Source organism: Suricata suricatta, chromosome 8, assembly GCF_006229205.1.
Source record: "Suricata suricatta isolate VVHF042 chromosome 8, meerkat_22Aug2017_6uvM2_HiC, whole genome shotgun sequence".
NCBI lineage: Eukaryota > Metazoa > Chordata > Mammalia > Carnivora > Herpestidae > Suricata > Suricata suricatta.
Genome location: NC_043707.1, coordinates 50,370,293 through 50,393,093, shown reverse-complemented (window position 1 = coordinate 50,393,093; position 22,801 = coordinate 50,370,293). Strand labels below are relative to the sequence as shown.

General features: G+C 39.9%; 1 protein-coding gene and 1 long non-coding RNA gene across 4 annotated transcripts in view; one reads left to right on the top strand and one right to left on the bottom strand.

The window, feature by feature from the left end:
- The window catches only part of LOC115298110, a 32,967-nt gene that overhangs the window by 5,263 nt on the left and 4,903 nt on the right, over window positions 1-22,801 (bottom strand). For both annotated transcript variants that reach the window (XR_003911603.1, XR_003911602.1), the window contains exon 2: window positions 15,517-15,607. This is a non-coding gene — a long non-coding RNA (uncharacterized LOC115298110). The remainder of the gene's footprint in view (window positions 1-15,516; window positions 15,608-22,801) is intronic.
- CHIA (chitinase acidic) overlaps window positions 19,975-22,801 on the top strand; it is a 9,998-nt gene continuing 7,171 nt past the window's right edge. The window contains exons 1-3 of one of the 2 annotated variants that reach the window (XM_029946470.1): window positions 19,975-20,027; window positions 20,815-20,844; window positions 21,366-21,567. In XM_029946470.1, coding sequence (XP_029802330.1) covers window positions 20,003-20,027; window positions 20,815-20,844; window positions 21,366-21,567 — 257 coding nt within the window. In that variant the 5' untranslated portion in view covers window positions 19,975-20,002. Of the gene's footprint in view, window positions 20,028-20,814; window positions 20,845-21,223; window positions 21,292-21,365; window positions 21,568-22,801 lie in introns of those variants that run through there. The other variant, XM_029946472.1, reaches the window with a different exon arrangement.

The following is a 22,801-nucleotide window of genomic DNA, read 5'->3' as shown; positions in this document are numbered from 1 at the left end:
TAGCTCAGCACCCACATGGTACCGGATACAAGATAGGCAACCACTAAATCATCATTAAATACGTAAACGAACAGTGTTGAATGGCAGGTTTGATACAGGTGCATTCCCGTGGCATTTACTGTGAGTACAATATGTAACTACAAGACTAGAGAGGATGGGAATTGCTCCTTCTCCACTTCTTCCTCTCAATTTGTGACTCACCTTTACTGGAAGAATGCCTGGTTCCCCGTACGTGAATTCCTATGGTAACACGCTCGGCATTCTGTCTACACACATCTACAAGGCCCACCTGCTGGAATCTGTCTCTTCATTAGACAGTTTCTTCTTTGTATGGGCCTTCTGTGATGAGAGCTCTCTCTGACCCCCTTCACTCCCTCACGTGCACTTGAAAAGAATGTGATTGTGCAACTTTGGATACAGTCTTTAATGGATGCCAATTAAAATTAATTATGTGCTCAGATCTAGACACTTACTTTCTTCTCTGTTCTGTGACTATGAGAGGTTCTTTAAAATCTCCCACTATCATAGTAAACTTTCAGTGCTGTCAATTTATGTATCATAAATATTACAAATTTCTATATATTCTTGTTGTATCAACTTGTTGTTATGAAATGTCCTTTATTTCTAAGGATGCTTCTTATCTTCAAGTCTGCTTTGTCTGACAGCAGGATGCCAACTTCTTTGGTTAATATTTGCATGATATATTTTTCCATCCTTCTACTTCAACCTTGCTGTATCTTTGAGGTGTGTCTCTTAAAAGCAGCATTACTTAAGCATTTTTAAAGGAGAAAATAGATTACCAACCTTTGATTTATGCCTAGAGTATTTAGCTTATTTACATTTAATGTAATTACTGGTACATTTAGGTTTAAATCTATAATCCCTCCCCCTTTTTTTGGCCCCAGGGCCATAGAGCTGTGCAGGAGGTCACCCTTGTGGGTACAAGTTGTTGGTGTGGATTGTAACATTTGTCAGTGTGGGGGTACAGGCAAGGAATATACTTGGGACATATCATCTTGTTAAAGTTGTATTTTTGGGCAAACTGGTAGAAGGAAGCTTCAATAATGCCACTTGACAGGAGAAATACTGAGTTCAGGGTAGATTTTTTTCTGGATATTGCAGTCTGAGTGTGGTCACTCTCCAACTGTTTACTCACAAAAATCAGATGCTGCTGGTTAAGTGGGAAGTCTTCCTTGTCTTGAATTTTGGCTTTGACATTTTTGATGATGACACTGGCCTCAACCTCAAGGGTGTGGTCTTGCCCATCAGGATCTTACAAAGATCTGCATCTCTATATCTACTGACTGATTGCCTCACTAAAGAGAAAGAGCCAAATATAGAATCTTTTTTTTTAACTTTTTAAATATTTATTTTTTAATATGTTTTTAATGTTTATTTAATTTTGAGAGAGAGAGAGAGAGTCAGAGAGTGAACAGAGGAAGGGCAGAGAGAGAGGGAGACACAGAATCCAAAGCAGGCTCCAGGCTCTGAGCTGTCAGCACAGAGCCTGACACGAGGCTTGAACTCACAGACTGTGAGATCATGACCTGAGCTGAAGTTGGTCACTTAACCGACTGAGGCACCCAGGCGCCCCTACACTCCTTTTTGATGCACATTTTACATTCTGTTTTCTCTCCTCTTTGGAAAGAACAGTGATTGTGAAAAGGAAAACAAGGTAGGAAAATCTTCACATTGCTAACTAATTTTCAAGCAAATAAATTCATAGGGAATTTGAGTGTCTGCATATATATTCTATTTTTTATTAATTTTTTTAACATTTATTTATTTTTGAAAGACAGAGAGAGGCAGAGCACAAATGGGAGAGAAGCAAAGAGAGAGGGAGACACAGAATCTGAAGCAGGCTCCAGGCCCTGAGCTGTCAGCACAGAGCCTGGCGCGAGGCTCAAACCCATGAACCAAACCATGAGATCATGACCTGAGCTGATGTTGGATGCTTAATCAACTGAGCCACCCAGGCTCCCTTGTATTCTACTTAAAAGCGTTAGGTATTCAGGCATCAGATATAAAGGCACAGAGGAAAGAGAGAGACAGGGTGAGAGTATGTTAATCTGTTTCTACAAGGGATCATTAAAATCATTTCTTACAAATACATGAGAGAGGAAGCCAAAGAGATTAAATGACTTTCCCTAAAGCCTTCAGTATGTTAATAATGGCAGAGATCACACTAGACATGTCCTGACTGCCGAGTCAAGTGCACTTTCTCATCTATTGAACATTGTACTTGGGTTAAAGGTTGTATCTGCCTCTTACCCTCTTCCCTCGCCCTGCCCTTACCAGTGCTGTGATCCTGGTTTTTAAAGTTCTTTGAGGGGGTGTGAACAGTCTTGCCCTGGAATTATAGGCTGGGTTCTGCCTTTACTATTGAAAGACAGCCAAGAACAAAGGAATACTAATAGCCACCTAGGGCTTTCCCGGAGCCCCACAACAGGACAAGGAAATGTTCAAAGAAAGCAACTCCATTAGCACAGAGTTCATGGTTGTGAATTTCCTTGAACTCCTCTGAGATCCATAAGATCTGGGAGGGTCAGGACCTCAATGCCATTTGACAGATTGGGAATTCAAAACGAATCAGAGGCAAGAAGGAGCCCAGATCCACAGGTAGTGGCAGAGCTCTGCATATGCTGTGCTGCTAGTGCTCCCTAGCTCACTCACTATATTTGTAAAGGACAGCAACACTTTGAACATTCTGAAACACAGCTAGAGAAACACAAGGCAGAACAATGGTGAGCGGGGAGAGCTGGAGTACAATAGAAGGAAAACCACACTTATCTTTCCTCCAAGTGTACCTGATGTGCACAGTGCCTCAGTGCCTCACTTTTATGGCTACAAGTGTTATAGCAGCCCTTCTCAGACTACAAAACTCAATGGAAATTCATCCTTCAGTTCCTAGTGCTTGCACGAAGACAGTGTCTAGACAGTTTTCTACAGGGCGTGAATTCAAAGACATCAGAATATCCCTGCCCCAAAGATGCCCTTGTACCAGCCTGTTCTTGTATATAAAATACTCACAATGGTTATTCCTACTAATATTCATCCATTTGGTGTTCAATGTTTATTTGGGAGCCTATTTTGCACAGGACATAGAACTTAGGTGTGATATGAGAATCCACACTGGTTGCTTCATGTTCTTAAGCCGAGGGGAGATAACACACATAGGCGCTACCCTATAATTATAATTATCATTTTTAGGGTGCTTATTATGTACTTTATTTCCTTATATATATTTAGTTTAATGCTTAGAACTGCTTTGCAAAGTAGGCATTTGTATACTGCTTTTACAAACTAAGAAACTGAGATTAAGAAACTTCCCCAATTTCTCACACCTAAGAAGTAGTAAGTAGATAGGATTTGAATCTCAACCTGTATGTCCCCTCCATTAATTCCACACTTCTTCCCTACAAATGGTCCATAAGAATAAGCAATGAGTTATCTGAGTAGTAAAACAAAACCCCAGAGATTCAGAGATGAAGAAGGCGATCACTTCCAGAGGTGATGATTGTGAAAGGTGTCATGGTGGAAAGCATTTGGGAGATGGTGGTGGGACTTAGGTACAGAAGGAATATATTCTATATTCTAGACAGAAGGAATGGCTTCAGCAAAAGCATGGAGATGAGACTGGTTTAGGTCATATAGAATGATATAATTTAATATGCAAGATTTATACCAAAAAGATAGCAAGAGGCAAGGCTGGAAAGGTACTTTGAGGCTAGACTGTGGAGAGTCTTGATGCCTGATGAAGGAGAAAGGACTCTCCCTATGTGGCAATGGGGAGCCATTAAAGTCCCTACCCCTACCACCAACTCCAAGGACTTGGGGCCATCTATAGACTAGATTTAAAAGGAAATTAGGAAATGGGAGTCCAAAGTACACTGTCACAGATGATAAGCTCTGAGAGCAGTGGTGGTAAAGAGTGGAATAGAGCATCCTGAGAAGAGGGGGCGCTCAGGCACCAAGGAGAAGAGCACTATATCTCAGTGACCAATGGGGTTGTGGAGAGTTGAGGAAAGGGATAAGTCAAAAAGACTACTGTGGTGAGAACTTCAGTGACCAGGAGAAATTTGGAACCATTTACAAAACGTGGGCAACAGGAAGAGTGTTGGTCTAGGGGAAAATAACCACCTGGGAAACGTCACCACTTAGACTCAGGGTTATGCTGGGGGCAGCCAAGGCTGTGGGATGGAACCTGAGCAAAGAGAAACCATGTGAGGGCCACATCAGCAACAGAAGTCTAGGATGAAGTAGGAAGAATAGGAATAGGCAAATAAATAGGAGAAAAGAAGATCTGGGGGCAAAAAGACAGAGTAAACTACTCCCCTCTATCCCTTTGCTTAAGGAAGGACTTTTCTTCTTACAGTGAATGAATGGATGACTGCAAACAATGAATGAATGAATGAATGTAAATGTAATCAATGCTTCTGCCTATCAAAGAAAGTGTAAAATAGTCAATTAGTTGCTTCACTACCCAAACTGAGTATAGTCCACTGTAAATAAACCATTTTGAATTATGTAAACTACTCCATAATGGAACTTACTGGTAGGATTACTGGGCTTCAGCCCAATCTTTTCTCATAAAGTGAAATCAAGATAGTATAGTTTCCTGGCCAGTAATGGGTTCTTAAATGGGTTTGAGCTTTGTGAACACTACCAAGGTCAACATTTACTTTAGAGGCAATCACAATAAAGAAGAATCTGATAAGTCTTGGGAGAGAAGAAGGAGAGTCCTAAAGGCAAGTTAGAAGAGGTAATCTCTGCTACTGAGGCAAGATGATCAACCTCACCCTCCTTGTTGGCAAGAACCACCACAACTCTGTGCTTGGGAGCCACTCTCTCCCTCTTGTTTTTTCACCTTTAAAAACTTTCAAACAAATTGCCTGAGATGATGGCTTCTGGCAGAAGTACAGGGACAGAGTCCCTTCCCAAGTGATAGGCCTCCCACTGCCCTGCGGTCTCCCCGCCTTCACAAGTCTCAAGGCTATGCACCTTAACAGTCTTGTGAGTAGAAGCAAAGGGGAGTGGGCTTCCAAGAGAAACCCTGAGGTTTTATCAGCCTCAGTAGGTTGGGGGTCCACAGAGTATTAAAAAGACTCAAAGGGCAAAACGTGAAAAGTTTCCTACTGCAAGTGAAGCGCTAGTTTATAAAGGCTGCTCTTTCTCTAGCTCACTATTCTGTCTGTGTCTTTAAGATCTACTTCTTGTGCTTAATGCTGAGATAGGTATGCACTCTTGGAATGGGCCACCATATTGTTCCTTTTTGTCTTTGTAATTTTGAAATTCAGCATTTGTCCTTCTACTTCAAACAAAGGGTAGTAATTCATTTTTTAGAGAGTTTGAAATTACCTAATCAAATTTTCAGGATTGGGATCATTGACCTGAAAATCCCAAAGCTGAAACCAACTGATAGTGGCCTTGAGTGTGAATGTTAACAATAAAAAATAATACGGTGAAGCCACGCACATGGTGTCTTTGGCTCTTTTGAAGCATTTTCAAATCCATCCTCTTACTGAGTCTTTGAAACAACTCTTTTCTGAGAGGTGGATAGGAAAGGCATTAAAACACCATCTCACAGACCAGTTAACTAAGACAGAGATTCATCATATGACATGTACTAGAGATATAGAGAGTTCATGGCAGAATCTAAACCAGAAGCCAGGACTCCTGACTACTATTCATTTCTCCCTGGGTGAAATCAATACTCAGGGAGATAGCTTTAAGTGCTAAACACACTTCTACCACTATCCTTTCTGTGTTTCAGTTTCCAAAATAATAAAATGGAAGTAATAATAGGACTTACCTCATAGGGTTTGGGTGAGGATTAATGAGTGAGTTTAAGTAAATTATTCAGAGTAGCACTTGGTATATAACAGGTGCTGAGTAAGCATTAGTAACTGCTATTATCACCATGTAGAAGAAGCTAGAATACATCTAAATCAAAGTTTACTAGCTATAAGCTTTCATTTCTGGCTTAAGGCACTGATTTTCAAGGTTCTTTAATTCTCTTAGAGGGACAGAGCTACCTCTAAGAGATATCTTCCTGAATTGCCTGCTCATCATGAGTTTGCTGCAATACACAAGGTTCTCGTGCAGATCTTCTCCCTCCCTTTGAGACTTAAACAGGAGAATTATCTGGAATTCTGTGGTTTCTGAAGCCTATGACTCTCCAAGGAGCCCGGGGGACTTCAAGCCTGAGGGTATCAACCCCTACCTCTGTACTCACCTGACCTAAGCCTTTGCTGTGAGATCACTCTCTGTGAATGCAGAGGTGTGGCTCTACCAAGCTTTCAAAGACCTAAAAAGATGAGTCAGGAATGAAAGGACCAAGGATCAAAATCTTTTCACCTTCGGGAGTAGTTTGAGCAAAAACTCCCATAGCGGCCTGTAGACTGCAATTCCAAATAGGCCGACAAGCAGGACGCAGTTAAGTTTCAAGCTTTCTTACTATTTCCAATACAGTGGTGATTCTCACACTAAGGGGAGTGGCTGGCTCACAGGAGGTGGTTGTCAGCCAAAGTCCAGCTCTGTTGCCAAGGAAATTTAGAAAAGTCCAAGTACTCGTGGACTCGGATAAAAACAGTCTTCCACTTGGAAGCAGTTCAAGGCTGGCACTGATGAAGCACTCGGTGTCCTTGGTCAGGGGCTTCACTCCAAGGACAGTAATCAGAACTGTAGAGACACTGAAGCATACCAACCTCAGGCCACCTACTCCAACCACTCTCACAATTTAGGAACAAGGAAGAGGATGAAGAAAAACAGTATGAGAGGCTGCATCAATCCCTCTAATGGCTAGTGTTGAAATGCATGATCTTTTCATTTATTCTGATCAGCAAATCTTTGCTTCTTTTTCTTCAGAAATAGTTGAATGAAAACTTTCCTGGCCTTTGGTGGTGAAAACTTTAGAACTGTTCTGTAAGTTTTTTGAGAGGACTTCCTACACTGATTTTACTATCAGGTATTGGGACCACCAAGGCATTCATTCTCCCAGTGTTCTTTGGGTCTCCCTCAGCTTCACTGCCATGGTTTCTGCTCCTGAGAACCGCCAGACCTTCATTGCCTCAATCCCCAAATTCCTGCACCACTGTGAATTTAACAGGTAGGAATACCCTGGCTCTCATGGGAACCCTCGTCAGGACAAGCGTCTCTTTACTATTCCAGTGAAAGTGAGCCATGTTCCATATCAATTTGACTGGAAAGCATACAGCCTGTCTCCTAAGAAAGATCACTGAGGCTGTACAGAAAACTAGCTCCCTACAATATCAGTTGGAGATGAAGGACCTTTTCCAGTGAGGATGCTAAAGAATGAAAAATGGGAAAGACTACTTTGATTCAAAGAGTGGTCATGGACATCAACTCAGAGTTGATATTCATAGACTTCTCCTATGCATAGGAGACATGTGAAGCTTATGAACCAGAGGCCAAGCAGATTAACAAGCCCAGGCTGATGGTCACCGCCACAGTAGCTGCCGGCACCTCCAACATCCAGTCTAACTAAGATCCGCTAGATGTGCTGGTGAGTGATGACTTTCCCCCATCTCCTCCGTGTGTCACTTGTTCAAGAGACATTCATCTTTGGTCTGCCTGTTGTTTAGAGACCTTATTGAGAAGGCTTTCTTGAAGCGAACCCAAACAAAAAAAAGCTATATTATCCAAAATAAATTTAAAATATGAGTTTAAGTAACTTAAAAACTGGAGCTTGTATTAATCGGATCTTAAAAACATTTTTTTAAAGTGCATAACATAAAATTTACCATTTTAACCATAAGTGTAGTTTGTAGCATTAACTTAATCACATTATTGTGCAACAGATACCTACAACTTTCATCTTGAAAAACTGAAAGTCTATACCCAATGAACAGCAACCGCCCCTTTTCCCTCACCCCTAGCCCCTAGCAACTATGATTCTTATTTCTGTGTCAAAGAGTTCAACTACTTTAGGTACCTCATGTAAGTGAAACCATGCAGTCTTTGTCTTGTTGTGACTAACTTAGTTCATTTAGCATAATGTCCTCAAGATCCATCCATGTTGTCACAAATGGCAGGATTTCTTTCTTTCTAGTGGCTGAATAGTGTTCCATTGTGTGTGTGTGTGTGTGTGTGTGTGTGTGTGTGTGTGTGTATAACACATCTTCACCCATTCATCTGTTGATGGATACTTAATTTGTTTCCATTATCTTGATTATTGTGAATAAGACTGCAATACCACAGGAATATAGGAATGTTTTCAATATCTTGTTTTCATTTTCTTTGAATACAATCACAGAAGTGAGATTGCCAGTGGTTTTATTTTCAGTTTTTTGAGGAACTTCCATACTGTTTTCTGTTGTGGCTGAAGCAATTTACATTCGCACTAACAGTGCACAAGGATTTCCATTTCTTCACATACTCGCCAATACGTTATGTTTTGTCTTCTTGATGATAGCCATTTTAACAGGTGTGAAGTGATATTATGGTTTTGATTTGGATCTCCCTGATGATTAGTGATTTTGAGTATCTTTTCACACACCTTTTGCCCTTTTAGGTGTATTCTTTGAACATGAACTTTTTCTCTATTTTTAAACGGAATTGTTTGGGGTTTTGTTGTTGTTGTCGTTGCTGTTATTGAGTTGTATGAGTTCTTTATATATTTTGGATACTAGCCCCTTATCTATGTTATGGTTTGCCAATATTTTTTCCCATTCCATAGGCTGCCTTTTCATTTTGCTTATTGCTTTACTGCCGTGAAAAATCTTATTTCTTTATCTTGTCTAATATCTCTGGCTAGGACTTCCAGTACTCAGGGCAAAAGGGGAAATCCTTGCCTTATTCCTGATCCTAGAGGGAAAGCTTTCATTTTTTCACCATGGAGTATAATGTTAATGTAGACTTTTTCTACATGGCCAGAGTTCTTAGTTTTTAGTAACAAATTATATTCTGGCTAATCTAAGCAATAATGCAACTTATTAAAAGATATGTTTTGATCCACAGAATCTCCGAAAGAGAGAGATGGAAATAGTGCTTGTCTACTGTGGGAGTGGCTCTAGTTGAGATAGCACAGTGTCCAACTGTATACAACTGATGACACTCAGGACTGGGGGGCAGCAGCTTCCCACTACCACTTGGGAGAACAAGTTATGTCCACCTTGCGCTTCCTCGAAGGTGGACTCTCTCTCAGTATGGCCGCCTCTCACGGAAATCCAGGACTCACATTGACTGGCAGATTCTAGGTCACAGGCCTGATCACTAGCAGTGAGTGAGGCAGGAAACATGAGTTGCTGACTTCTACGTGGGAAAGTGGGAATCATAAGGAGGAAGTGATCAGACAGTAGGTACAGTGCACAAAGATGTTGGATGATAAATGCCAACTCTAGAAATAAAAGGATTAGAGGTAGTAGGCATCTTATAGATAAGCAGCTCACTTTCTTATTCTAGCAGAATTCAAGAAAATTCTGTCTAAGTAATGTAACTCTTCACAACAGTGAGAGTAACTGGGAGGATGCAGACCTGACAAGACAGAGACCCCTCAGCACTTACAAAGTTTTGCACAAATCAGCAGAGCAGACTGGGATAAAATCAGTAGGACAGAACCATAAATGATGGCGTCTTTTCTGATTCTGCCCATGTTTACCACCCAAACCACATCTCTGAGGATGAATAATGTTCTGCCTGCTCTGAAGAGCTTTATGTGAGGGGTTTTGAAAGTAAGAAAAGGATTCACTGAGGTTTATGTCAATTTCATCAATGCTACTTTTTCCCCTTCTTATCATTTCTCTTTGTTGAAGTTCTGTAGTTCCACTATTTTAGTTTATTTTTACTCTTATGTTTAGGTATGGTTTTCTTTTGCTTTTTCCCTTCTGCTTGATACTGAATGCTCAATTTCAATCTGAGGACTCATACTACGTTTTTCAATTCTCAGCCTTTATCTTTTTTAAAATCTAAATTTTAGTTTTGGTCAAATTAACACATGTACATAACTTCGGAGTTGAACATACTCCCCAGTTACAAAATACAAACAGTGGTTCCCTGGGAGGTTAATTCCATCATATATTTCCTAGTACTTATTAATATTATGTACCTATATCCATGATTTGTACAAGGGAAAGAAGAATTGACCAGAGAGAAATAATTTTGCAAATCACAAATAGAAATGCTCCTTTACAAAAAGAGAGAGCAGGCAAGGGGCAGAGAGAAAGGGGGGGGGAGAGAGAGAGAGAGAGAGAGAGAGAGAGAGAGAGAGAGAGACACTCCCAATCAGGCTCCACGCTGTCAGCACAGAGCCCAATGTCCGACCTGAACTCATAAACTGTGAGATCATGACCTGAGTCGAAATCAAGAGTCAGAGCTTAACTCACTGAGCCACTCAGGTGCCCCAGAAATGCTTTCTTTAATAAAAAAGTATATTTTATTTTATTTTATTTAAGTTTAAAATAAGAATAAAATAAAATGATAACATGGTAATTGCTGAATTTCATACACTTTTTTCAATAAAATTTATTACACTTACTGTCTGAGCACTTGCTGTATTCCAGGCACAATTCTATGTATTTGAAATATAGCAGTAAAGGAAAGACAGAAAGACAGAAAGACCCCTGTCCACACAAAGCTTACATTTTAGCTAGGGAGACACATATTAAATAACAAATATAATAAAGATATAAACCATAAAGGATGGTGGGTGCTGAAGAGTGTGATAAAAATGCAGAGGAGAGGAAAGGGCCGGGAGCCTCCCAGGGAGGGGCGGCCATTGGAAATGGAGCAGCTGGTCAGTTCCCCTGCTTGTGACCGATGTGCTTGCTTTAATGCCCTGTTGTTAACATCTTGGATCCTTAATCATTTTTGAACATAGAGCTGCATGTTTTCATTTTATACAGGGTTCACAAATTACCAGAGCAAATATATAAAGGAGCAAAAATGTTAGCTTTGTGGCTATCTGGAGGACAGGACTGTGGAGGGAAAGATCAGTGTACAAAGGCCCCAAGAAAAAATTCATGATATATTGAAGGAACAACAGCAAGGAGACAAGTCTGGTTGGAGAAAAGGGAGCAAAAGTGGAGGAGGCCTAGGGAAGTTAGAGGAGATGCGGTCGGGAGAGAGCAGCTAGTTTAAAGCAGTGGTTGGCAGACTTTTTCTGTAAAGGCCCAGTTAGTAAATATTTTGGGCTCTGCGGGCTACATGGCCTCACCGCAACTACTCAGCCCTGCTGTTGTAATAGTGGTGGAAGCAGCCAGAGACAACGCATAACCAACACACATGGCTGTGTTCCAATAAAATGTTGTTTAAGGACACTGAAATTGGAATTCATATCATTTCCATGTGTCACTAAATGTTCTTTTTATTTTTTCCTACACATCTAAACATGTAAACATCATTCTTAGCTCCCAGGCTGCTGTACAAAAAAATAAGCAATAGGTCACATTTGCCTCTCAGACAGTGGCTTGCTGACCCTGGCTTAAGGCTTTAGAGAGCATTATGAAGACTTCTGCCTATACTCTGAAGCAATGAGCAGCCTTGAAGGCTTTTAAGTAGACAAATGATTTGACTTTTAGTGATTTGACTTCTATTTTAAAATAATTTGACTGCTTTGCCAAGAATGTAGTTTGGAGACTATTGCAGTAATCCAGGAGAGAAATGGTGGCGCAAGGGAGGGTAGCAGCAGTAGGCGGTGGTCAGAAGTAATTGAATTTAGGCTTCGTTTTAAAGCTTTTTTAAAGGGGGAGGGGTCGGAGGTGCTTGGGTGGCTCAGTTGGTTAAACATCTGACTTCAGCTCAGGTCATGATCTCACGGTTTGTGAGTTTGGGTCCCGCATAGGGTGACCTCAGTCTTTGGGTGAACAGGAGCCCCATTCCAGGTGAGCTCCACTTCTCTCTCTCTACCTCTCTCTCTCTACCTCTCCCTCTCTTTCCCTCTGCCCCTCGTAGGATTCCATCCTCTCCCCCTCCCCCCACTCCTTGCTCACTTGCACCTTCTCTCTGTCTCAAAAAAATAAAGGTGTTTTTATTTTTGTTTTTAGCTAAACAGAAACTTTATCAAGGATAGTTCCAACATTTTGGCCTGAGGAACCGCAAATATAGAGTTGCCATTGACTGACGTGAGGAAGGCTGAAGATAGAGTGGACTCTGGGAGAAGGTCATGAACTCAGTTTTGGACATGCTGAAGTAAGATTCCTACCAGCTTTCTAGGCGGAAATGTTGAGAAGGCAGTTGGATATGAACATTTTGGAGTTTGGAATGTAGTTGGTATTTAGAGTCAATAGACTAGGGACCCCTGGATGGCTTAGTCATTTAAGTGTCAGACTTCAGCTCAGGACATGATCTCACGGTTGTTGAGTTGGAGCCCTGCACCAGGCTCTGTGCTGATAGCTCAGAGCCTAGAGCCTGTTTCAGATTCTGTGTCTTCCTCTCTCTCTCTGCCCTTCTCCCACTCATGCTCTATCTCTCAAAAATGAATAAACATTTTTAAAAATTAAAAAAAATAAAGGCAATAGACTGGATGAAATCTTTAGGAAAGTGAGTATGGAAAGGGAAAGCAAGGAGTCCAAGGACTGAGCTCTGGGCATTCCAATATCCAGGGGCTTCAGAGAAAAGCAGCAAAAAGTAATGAAGATGAAAGAAGGATGGATGCATGAGGGAGATCACCAAGAAAGTCAAGTGTCTGGAAAGAGAAGAAAGTGATCAACTGTGTTCAATACTGCCAATAGGTCAGGTAAATAGCAGTCTGTGAGTTGACCATTAGATTCAACAACATGTGGGTCATCACCAAGATCAGAGGCAGCACCTCTGGCAAAAGACTGAGTGGAGTTGGTTTGAGAAAGATGGAAGGAAAACAATTGAAGACAGAATACACAAACCGATCTGATGTGCCTCAAAGAAAAGCAAATAAATGGGTTAAGAATGAAAAGACAATGGAAACTAAGAGCTGGACTATATGTCTAAGCTCATGCATGCTTCAATGTTAGAGGTGTGAAAACTAGCCATTTAACACTTCCAATACTTGTCACCTCCAGATTTTACGTTATTTTCATTTACTCAGAAGTTTTAATATCACTTCATATTATAATAAAACTAAACTCATATGTTTAAATTAACCAAAAGCTCATGACCAGTACTTTTACTACAGCCTTTCTGATATCGGATTCTCTAATTCATTCCCTCCTTTGTTTCATTTTTGTTTGCCAAGAAAGGCCTGAAGTTGTGGTTTTCCATATTCCCACAGGTATGAAAATGCCCGACTTTTACTTTGTATTTGATTGATAGCTTGTTAGACATAAAACTCTGGGCTCACTCTTTTCCTCAAAAATTTGTATTAGTTTTTTTCTGGCTTTGCATATTGAACTAGTTCTGTTCGTATGGCTTTTCATGTACTTTTTGTCATTGTTGTTGTTATTGGCTGATTTTGCAGCTGAACTCTTTTTGTAAGTAGTGCCATGGCTGTTATAGTCCTTGGGTCCCTTCACGTGTGAGAATGTCCACCTGTTCTTTTCATACTTGCCAAATTCCTTAGCAGAGTATAATGGGACGGGCCAATACTTTCTTTTCTTCAGAACCCTGTAGACATAGATGAAACCTCTTAGCACCATTCCAACTTCTTTTCACTTTACCCTTTAACTTCAGCCACAGCTTCGGCAACCAGCTCTGAGTAAGTTTCAATCACCTTCGTGGAGTTGTAGAACTTCCCTTCATGCACATGTGTGCCATGCACTCTGGTCTCCCACCTGGGGCTTCTCAGATACAGGCTTCCACAAAAGCAGGACAACCTGCACAAGCAGAGGAGTTAATGTTATCCCTGGGGTTCCGAGGATTGTGGTCTTTCCACTTTTCTTCTCTGGATGATTTAGAAAAACATTTTGTAAGACTTTGAAGACAGTCCCAAGGGATTGAATATCCAGTTGCCCCTAGCAATGGCCAACCTAATAATATATTTTTGTATTTGTCTTCCTCTTTTTTCCCTGTGTCATTCTTCCATCTTTTATTCCTGCTTCCTGGATTCCACTCTCCCAAAATAAATTACTCTCACATGAACTACTTCCAGGTAAACTTAGCCTTAGATAGCAGGCATTGCTCCATTGTGCTCTGGCATTGAATATTGTTGTGGGGTGTCTGAGTCCAGTGGGTTCCTCCTACCCCTTCATCAACCCCTGCATCTTAAGTTATTTGATAAATTTTTCTTTCTGGTGCCTGAAGAACTCAATAATTTAACCAAGATATGTCTTGGTTATGACGGTTCTTTATACATTTTTCTGGGAACATAGCTGAAGGGTGATGATTGACTTCATTGATGCCCTGTAGGCTGGTCTCCTGGAGAGGAAGTTGGCCTGCTGCTTCTGGACACCAACTATAGCCTATGTCCTAGGGTTTAATGCAGTCCATCCCAGCAGAGAGCTGACGTGTGAATCAGAACCTCAGCCAGTTTCCACCTAGTAGTAGTGCTGTAATCACAAGAGTTAAGATCACACCAGGAAAAGTCAAGTGTTCTCCCAGTGGATGAATACTGAGGTAGTGGGTGAAGATGAAAGCAAAGGTTCTTCTGTTAGAGCCTATGTTCTAATGTCACCAGGAAGAGGTTGGTTCTTTAATAATTAAGAAGTTAAAATACCCCAACTCTAAGGCCTGGGATCTTTCTCTCTCATACATAGATTTATAGTCTGCTAGATTGTTGTGGGCTGCCTAAGAATAAGATGGTCATGAGAGGATCATTCACTGGAGATATTATATTGGAGATAGTATGCCTTTAAGGAGGTAATTAAGGTTAAACCAGGTTACAAAGATAGAGCCCTGATCCAATGGAACTGTGCCCTTATAAAAGAGACACTAGATCTGTCTCTGCCTCTGTCTCTGTCTCTTTCTCACGTGAGAACACAGCCAGAAGGAGGCCATCTGTAAGCCAGAAAGAGAGCTCTCACAAGAAACTGAATCCTGCTGGAACCTTGATCTTAGACTTTCCAACCTCCAGAATGATGAGAAAATAAATTTCTGTTGTTTAAGTCATCCAATCTATGGTATTTTGTTATGGCAGCCTGAGAAAACTAAGACAATGTCTAAAGCTAATCTGATGGCTATTTCATGTTTCTTATTACCCACAGAGGATGAGACAAAATGCAGATACGTCAACACAAAGACAAACTGCTTAAGCATAGTGTTCACTCCAACTGGTATGCTAACTGGATCGCTCTCCCAATGCTATAAATATCCTAAATAGAGCCATTCCCAGCAACAATCCATCTGTTCTCAGCCATCTGTTAGGAACCTAGGAGTCTGAGGACAGGAAGTTTTCTGGTACTGAACAACTGTGATTTGGGGACCCAATCCAGATATTCCTTCCCACAGCTATTTCTTTCTGTTTCCCAACCTGGTCTTAGCAACTGTGAAACCAGGACTGCTGCACTAAGGGACAGGTGGAGATTAGCCTGGCTCACTGCTATCTTAACCTGGCTGTTGATGGTTTACCCAACTGCAACTTTGCCCATTGTCTTTCCCCTGCTCAGGGCCCAGTTCTCTGCCATGTGGGCACTGAGAAGCCATTCTTACCCTGGTGCTGGTGCGAATGAAGTGTCCCAACTACTGCATGACCATGGGAATGGGAAAGTGTTGGTGCAGGATTCCCACCTAGGTGATGGTCCTGGGTATGAGAAAAAATGCCATCAACATTTATGAAGGTAGAAAAAGTCCCTTGCAAGGTAGGAAGGAAACCTCTGAAATCATAGGATGTGGTGTGGTATGCATTCTCACTGTCTTGCATTAGATCGTCGTAGGAGAATTATCAATCAGATTGCCCCAAGTTCTTAAATGCAACGCTCACAGATGGTGGACTCTTTTGCTAATCTTCATGCTACTGAATCTATTTTTTCCAAGTTTTTAATTTAAATTCTAGTTAGTAAACATACCATGTAATATTAGTTTCAGGTGTAGAATTTAGTTATTCAACACTTAATATATAACACTCAGTGCTTATCACAAGTGCACTCCTTAAGTCCCATCACCTATTTAACCCCCCCCCCCATCATCACCTCTGGTAACCATCAGTTTGTTCTCTATAATTAAGAGTCTGTTTTTTGGTTTTTCTCTCCCCACTTCTCAATGTTCATTAGTTTTGTTTCTTAAATTCCACATATGAGTGAGATCATATGGTTTTTGTCTTTCTCTGATTGAATCTAGAAATAGTCCAGAAATAGGTACAACTGGAAAAAGCCAGGGGCCACTCTGGTGTCTTCTAGTGTCACTATCCTCTTTTAGAATATTTTATTGCATTATACCACTTTTTATCTGCCAAAGTAACCCACTGTCAGTGAAGGATTGTAGGTACTAGGCCACTTGACCACGCAGGAGATTTCTTTCCCTAGAATGGTCAACAGAGCTGACTTGGGACCAATGTTGTAGTCATTACGCAGTTATAGCTTGACCTTTGTACTGCATCTCCCAATAATGGTCTTGTTCAACTCCACAGAATGCTCATGTTTGTCAGTAAGGAGAACAATCAATGACTCCTTGGCTCTGGCTATACATGACACATTCTAGCTGGTATACTGTGCCCATGAGGGGATCTTCTTCCTCCAAAATTAAGAAAAGACACCCGCACCCAGCAGGAAGTTCACCCAACCATTTAGCTTTCCAGTATTCCCTTCCAGAACTCTGTATCCATTATTTGTTCTGGATACAAAGAATTCACCTTTCTATGGGGGAGGAGTCATAGCCCTCCTCACCTTCATTGTAGTCTCATCTTTGAAATTCCAAGAACTTTCTAAGTCATAGAGATACAGAGATGCATAAAAAATAGTATCTGCCTCCAAGGAGCTTACCTGTTAGTAGGAGATGTAGACTATAAGCAAGTGACACAAAACACTATGATATATATAACAATATGCCTAGGGTTACAAAAAATCTATTTCCCAAGCACACAGTGAGTGAGATGCCCAGCAGTGCTATTGCTGGGTCATAAGGGAGTTCTATTGACAGTTTTTTGAGGAACCTCCACACTGTTTCCCAGAGCGGCTGTACCAGTTTACATTCCCACTAACCACATCTGACTGTTTAATTTCATTAAATTCTCATTCTCCATTTCCTCATCTGTATATAGGAACAAAAAGTCTAGCTTGCCTCCCTCTTGGGGGAATAGTAAGAATCAAATGGGTTAGAGGAGACTCTAATAGTCAGCAAATCTAATGTCTACAGACCATCAAGGTCCCTTATGAGGTGACTTCAGATATCTTCCAGCTTATACTTGGACATCTCCAGAGTAGGAAATTCACCACTTTGAAACACTTTTATTTCCTCTCTCCAGATTCTAATAGTAACCTTTTTCACGTAGGAGCAACCATTTCTAATATTAAAAAAATTAATTTATATACTCCTCTCTACAAACACACAGAAGATAGCAATAGTAGTTTTCCTCCTCTGTCAACTGAGAAAATACAGCAAAAACAACTCAAATTTTCTAATGAATTGGTATTTTATTTAAAACCTATATTGAAAAACTGACAAATTCATGTTTAAACATGTCATAATCCACACACAAAGTTTAGTGTGCAAACTCCCCCAGCACCCATAATTGCTCCTTGGCTATCCAAGGATTTCAGATCTTCAGAAGAATAATAATGGCTACAATGTATTAAATACTTATGATTGCTAGGTACAGTGCAAAGTGTTTTACATAGGTGATGTCATTTAATCCTCAAAGTGACCCTATAAGAACTATTATTATCCAAAGATTATGGGTGAAGAAACTGAGGCCAACAGGTGGAAAAAGTCGTCTAATGTACATACCTAGTAAGAAGGAGAGCCAGGGTTGGAATCCAAATCTACACTTCTGGAGTCCACTTTGGTGCTCCGTTCTGTCCCATGGGAACCACTATGCTGTATGCCACACTTGCTCTATGCAATTGACTGGCAGTACTTTTTTGCCAGTTGTGTCCCTCTTTCTTTGTGTATAAACTGGCATCTTACTTAGACTACCCGCACAGCCCAGTCTCTCACTGTTCTTTTATGTGGTGGCTCATTAGCTATGCATGTTAGAAATGAAAAAATAAAGCCATTGTTTTCTGATGATATGATTCACTACATAGAAAACAAAAACAAAAGCATAGAAAACTATGTAAACTAATAAGCATGCTTAATAATGTTGCTGGATTCAAATGTTTATATAAAAATCAATTGCATTTGTATAAACAAGCAATAAACAGAAAATGCAGTTTAAATAATACCGTTTATAATAGAGACAAAACATATATAGTGCCTTGGAATACACCTTTTTCAAACGATGTGCAAAACCATTATGGAGAAAATTGTATTACAGACACTTTAGAAGATGAAAATATTTTTAAATGTTTATTTATTTTGAGAGTGTGTGTGCAAGCAAGGGAGGGGCAGAGAGGAAGGGGGAGAGAAAATCCCAAGCAGTCTTTGCACTGTCAGCACATTTCTGATGTGGGGCTCGATCCTGGAATTGTGTGCAATCATGACCTGAGTCAAAATCAAGAGTCAAATGGTTAACCAACTGAGTCACCCAGGTGCCCCAAAAGATGTAAATAATTTGAGAGGCAACCCATATTCATGGATAGGAAGACAATATCACGAAGATCTCAATTTTCCCCGATGTTATTCCATGTAATTCCAATCAAAATTCCAATCATGTTTCTCATGAAATTTGACAAATGAATTAGAAAATTGAAATGGGGATATTATAAGCCATGATGACTAAGACATTCTTTAGGATATAAGAAGAGCAGTGTATGTATTAGGAGGTGGGAGTGGTGGAGTGAGATGTGACCATATAATATTACATGTGACAAGTCTGAGTTATGATAGAAATGGTTTTTCAGCTAAGTGTAAGAAAGATGGATTATTCATAAATGATGCTGGGACAACTAGTTACTCATACAGAACAAAACAAAATTAGTCCATACACTATACACAAAAACAAATTTGATGAATTAAGGACTTAAATTTAAAGGCAACATTTAGAAGCTTAGAAGATAATATAAAAGAATATTATATTCTTAGAGTAGGGAGGGATTTTTGTTTTCAAATAAGATATACATACACACAAAAGTAAGCCATAAAGGAAAAATTGTACGTATTTGACTACCTTACAATTAAGAACTTTTTAAAATCATAAGACATCATAGAGAAAATGAAAAGACAAGACCTTGAAGGTGGAGAGACAGTATAAGCAAAGACACATAAACAGACCATTTTGGCTATGATGGAAATTTATGACAGCATAATGGTAGAAGATAATATTTAGAAAGGTTGATTGGAATTAATTTTAAACAAAATTCTAGACATAATAGAAACATAAAAAAAAAGATTCCTTTCAGTATCATGTCATCTCTACCCATCGGCAACACAAAATATTTTTTAACATCTTCTGGATGGAATTTGGAACTATGGAACACCAGTGAGTTTTTGTTGACCTTCAGCAGGGACATTTTGGAAACCACACATTCTTAGATAAAATTATCATATAATCATGACTTAAAGTCATTCCTAAGAACAGGTGTGGGTAAACTGTGAAGAAAATAGCACCTAAAGATGGAAAGTGTGTACTGATTGTACAAATTATACATGAATAATTCCATGAGGAAAAAAAGGTTTTAAACCAGCTAATAACTTCTAAGGGTTTTTATTATTTACTTTCCAATAAAGACATGCTTTGATGCCAAGCACGAAATGTCCACAACATAAAAATAAACCAGAATGTTTAAACAGATGCTTATCAGCCCTGGGTACTGCCATTAAAGCTATTAAGCTGGCAGTTTCCATTGCAATGGTCTCCACCTCCTTATTAGGGGTCACAGCATTGCTTTGATGTTACTGATCAGAGAAAGTGGTGGTTGTGGGAGAGTGTACGTTGCAGGTCTAAGGTTTGTAGGAGAGGAGATCTGTTGATTTACTGATTAGCTATATACACATCTGAGTTCATTGTTCTCCACTTGGACACCTTCATGATAACCTGGTACTCAGATGGTATAAAAAGCAAATCCAGGCTCTCTCTGGCAGACCGGTACCAACGACAGCCATGGCAAAGCTTATTCTCCTCACAGGTTAGTCTGCAGTCAGAGATGGAGCCTTACTCTTACCTGATTTCTTTTTCTCTCTGGATCTGACAGCCTTCGCATTAGACCTTTAGGCTCTTCCATTCTTTCATCATTTCAAATTTCCAAAAGAATCCTGACATACACAAATCATAGTCTCTTAATTTCAGTTGACTCTAGTAATATTTCTACCTACACTGATACCATGGACATGGTCCTCAGGCTTGTTTCCTTCCAATGCTTGTCTTACTCTCTCGTCCTTTATCGATGGTTTCTTGTTCTCCATTCATCTTCCTGTACCACTTCATTTTAATAGCTATTATTTTTATTTACATGTTTGCATTCTTGGTCTAACCTTCTCAAGGATGAAAATTAGTAGGAATTGAGATATAATTACATAAGTTATCTTTCTTCAACTGTTTTCATGGTTATTTCTCTTCTATCTCCCTCTGATCCTACTGAGATCTAATGTATCATAAAAATGTCAGCTAGAAATTCAGTTATTTAAAAGGGTTAAGTGAGGAAATTGTTTAGAGCCAAGCTAACTCTGCATTCAGTAACATTTATTACTGACATGGAAGGGGGAAGAAGAGAGTGCCATGGCTATTTTTGACTAAGAGGAGGGAAGTGTCAATCAACTGGTGCCCTCACTGAAAAGCCTACACTTTAGCATAATCCATAAACGCCACCGGGCTATAATAAGTTTTGGCAAATAATATGGCACCCGGGCCTCGGAATTAGATTCTACAGGATATAGACAATTGGTTCAGAGCACTTGTGTTTTCTGTCACTCTAGGTCTGGCCCTTCTGCTGAATGCTCAGCTAGGTAAGTCATGAACTCTCTCTTTTAACTCTGACACAATCTTTTCCTACCATAAGTCATACATCTTTATAAATTACTCATAACGCAATTGTCAATTAAGTATTTTTAAGTAAATTATGAGATAAGCCATATGAGGGAAAGGGAGCTACTGTCTACTTCACAGACAGATGGTTTGACATTGGGAGAACCAGTGGTTTTGGACTGATGTCACTGCTACTCTAGCATGATCACTGGGCGTCATCAATCGGTATTCACTGGACTTCACAGGATAACTGGACATCTTCTCATAAGTGGTTCTTAGGCTTACAATCCCCAAATAAACGTGTTGACATTGAAAATAGCCAACTCCAAGTCAGTGACTAGTTCCCAAGCTAGAATCTTAGAGCTCCTCTGCAAGGGTATCACCACCACACAGAAATCAGGCATTGAGGCAAAGGGAGGGAAACAGAGGTAGGGCCAAAATTCACAGTACATTTCAGTGACACCTACATCAGGTCATTGTTTTCACTTCTTACTGTTTTCAGGTTCTGCTTACCAGCTGACATGCTACTTCACTAACTGGGCCCAGTACCGGCCAGGCCTGGGGCGCTTCAAGCCTGATGACATTGACCCCTGCCTCTGTACTCATCTGATCTATGCCTTTGCTGGGATGCGGAACAATGAGATCACCACCATTGAATGGGATGATGTGACTTTCTATCAAGCTTTCAATGGCCTGAAAAACAAGTAAGAGTGGGGGAGATATCTAATTTGGTATCTATCTCCTAGGTCTTCTAACACATTAATGTGGAAACAAATAACCTGGGATCTTCTTAAAATGAGTTCAGATGTAGCAAGTTTGGGGTGGAGACCAAGATTCTGCATTTCAAACAAGCTCCCAGAGGATGCTGATATTTCTGGTCTGAAAGTTATACTTTAAGCAGCAAGCATATAGATAACACATTGCCTTCCCTAGAAAGTCTTCAAAATATTCCAGCTCTGTTTCTTTGATTCCCTATCAATATCTTTTTTTATGATCCAAGAAACTGCAAGCCACCTTAGGCACTCACATCAGAGAGCAAGAGGTGGATGATACGTAGTAGACATCACTGAACTAAAAAAATGAGAAGTGTCTTTTTTTTTTAAAAAAGTTCTATTTGAGAAAAATGAAGTGATAACCCTAATATCTTTTAATTTCTGATTTGCTCAATTTAGCTATTTCCAGGAGAAATAGGCTATAGGTCATTGCTACCATTAGTAGTGGTACTATCTTGAATGTAGCTACTAGACTTTAAATTACGATAAACAGGATATAAAATCCTTTAGAGTGGTACTTCTTGAAATGTGATCCATTGACAATGAATCAAAATCACATGAGGTACCTGATAAATATGTCAATCCCTCTCCCTATCCAAATAAATCAGAATCTTTGAGAAAGAGGCTATAAACCCATTCTTGTATAAACTGAGAACTGCTATTCCAGAAAATGTACATAATTTTAAGCAATTGATTTACAGTGATCATCTTGAAGGCTGAGAAAACAATTATGCTCAAGCAATATTTACCATTTCATCTGATAGAATAGAATATGATTTAATTATGCTTTAAAATTTTATATATATTATTGCTATTAGATTCCTAATTTTACAAAATCCAGTCCCATAATTTGGACTTGCCTAAAGAATTCTAAGTGCATTTTTTAATGTTTATTTATTTTTGGGAGTGATAACAAAAGCAGGAGAGGGGCAGAGAGAAAGAGAGAGAGAGAGAGAGAGAGAGAGAGAGAGAGAGAGAGAGAGAGAGAGAGAATCCTGAGCAGACTCCACACTGTCAGCATGGAGCCCAATGTGAGACTTGGACCCACGAACCATGAGATCATGACCGAAGCCAAAGTCAGATGCTTAACTGATGGAGCCACCCAGACATCACTTGAGTGCATTTATGATAACAACACAATTTTTTTGTCGTTGAAGTATGATTA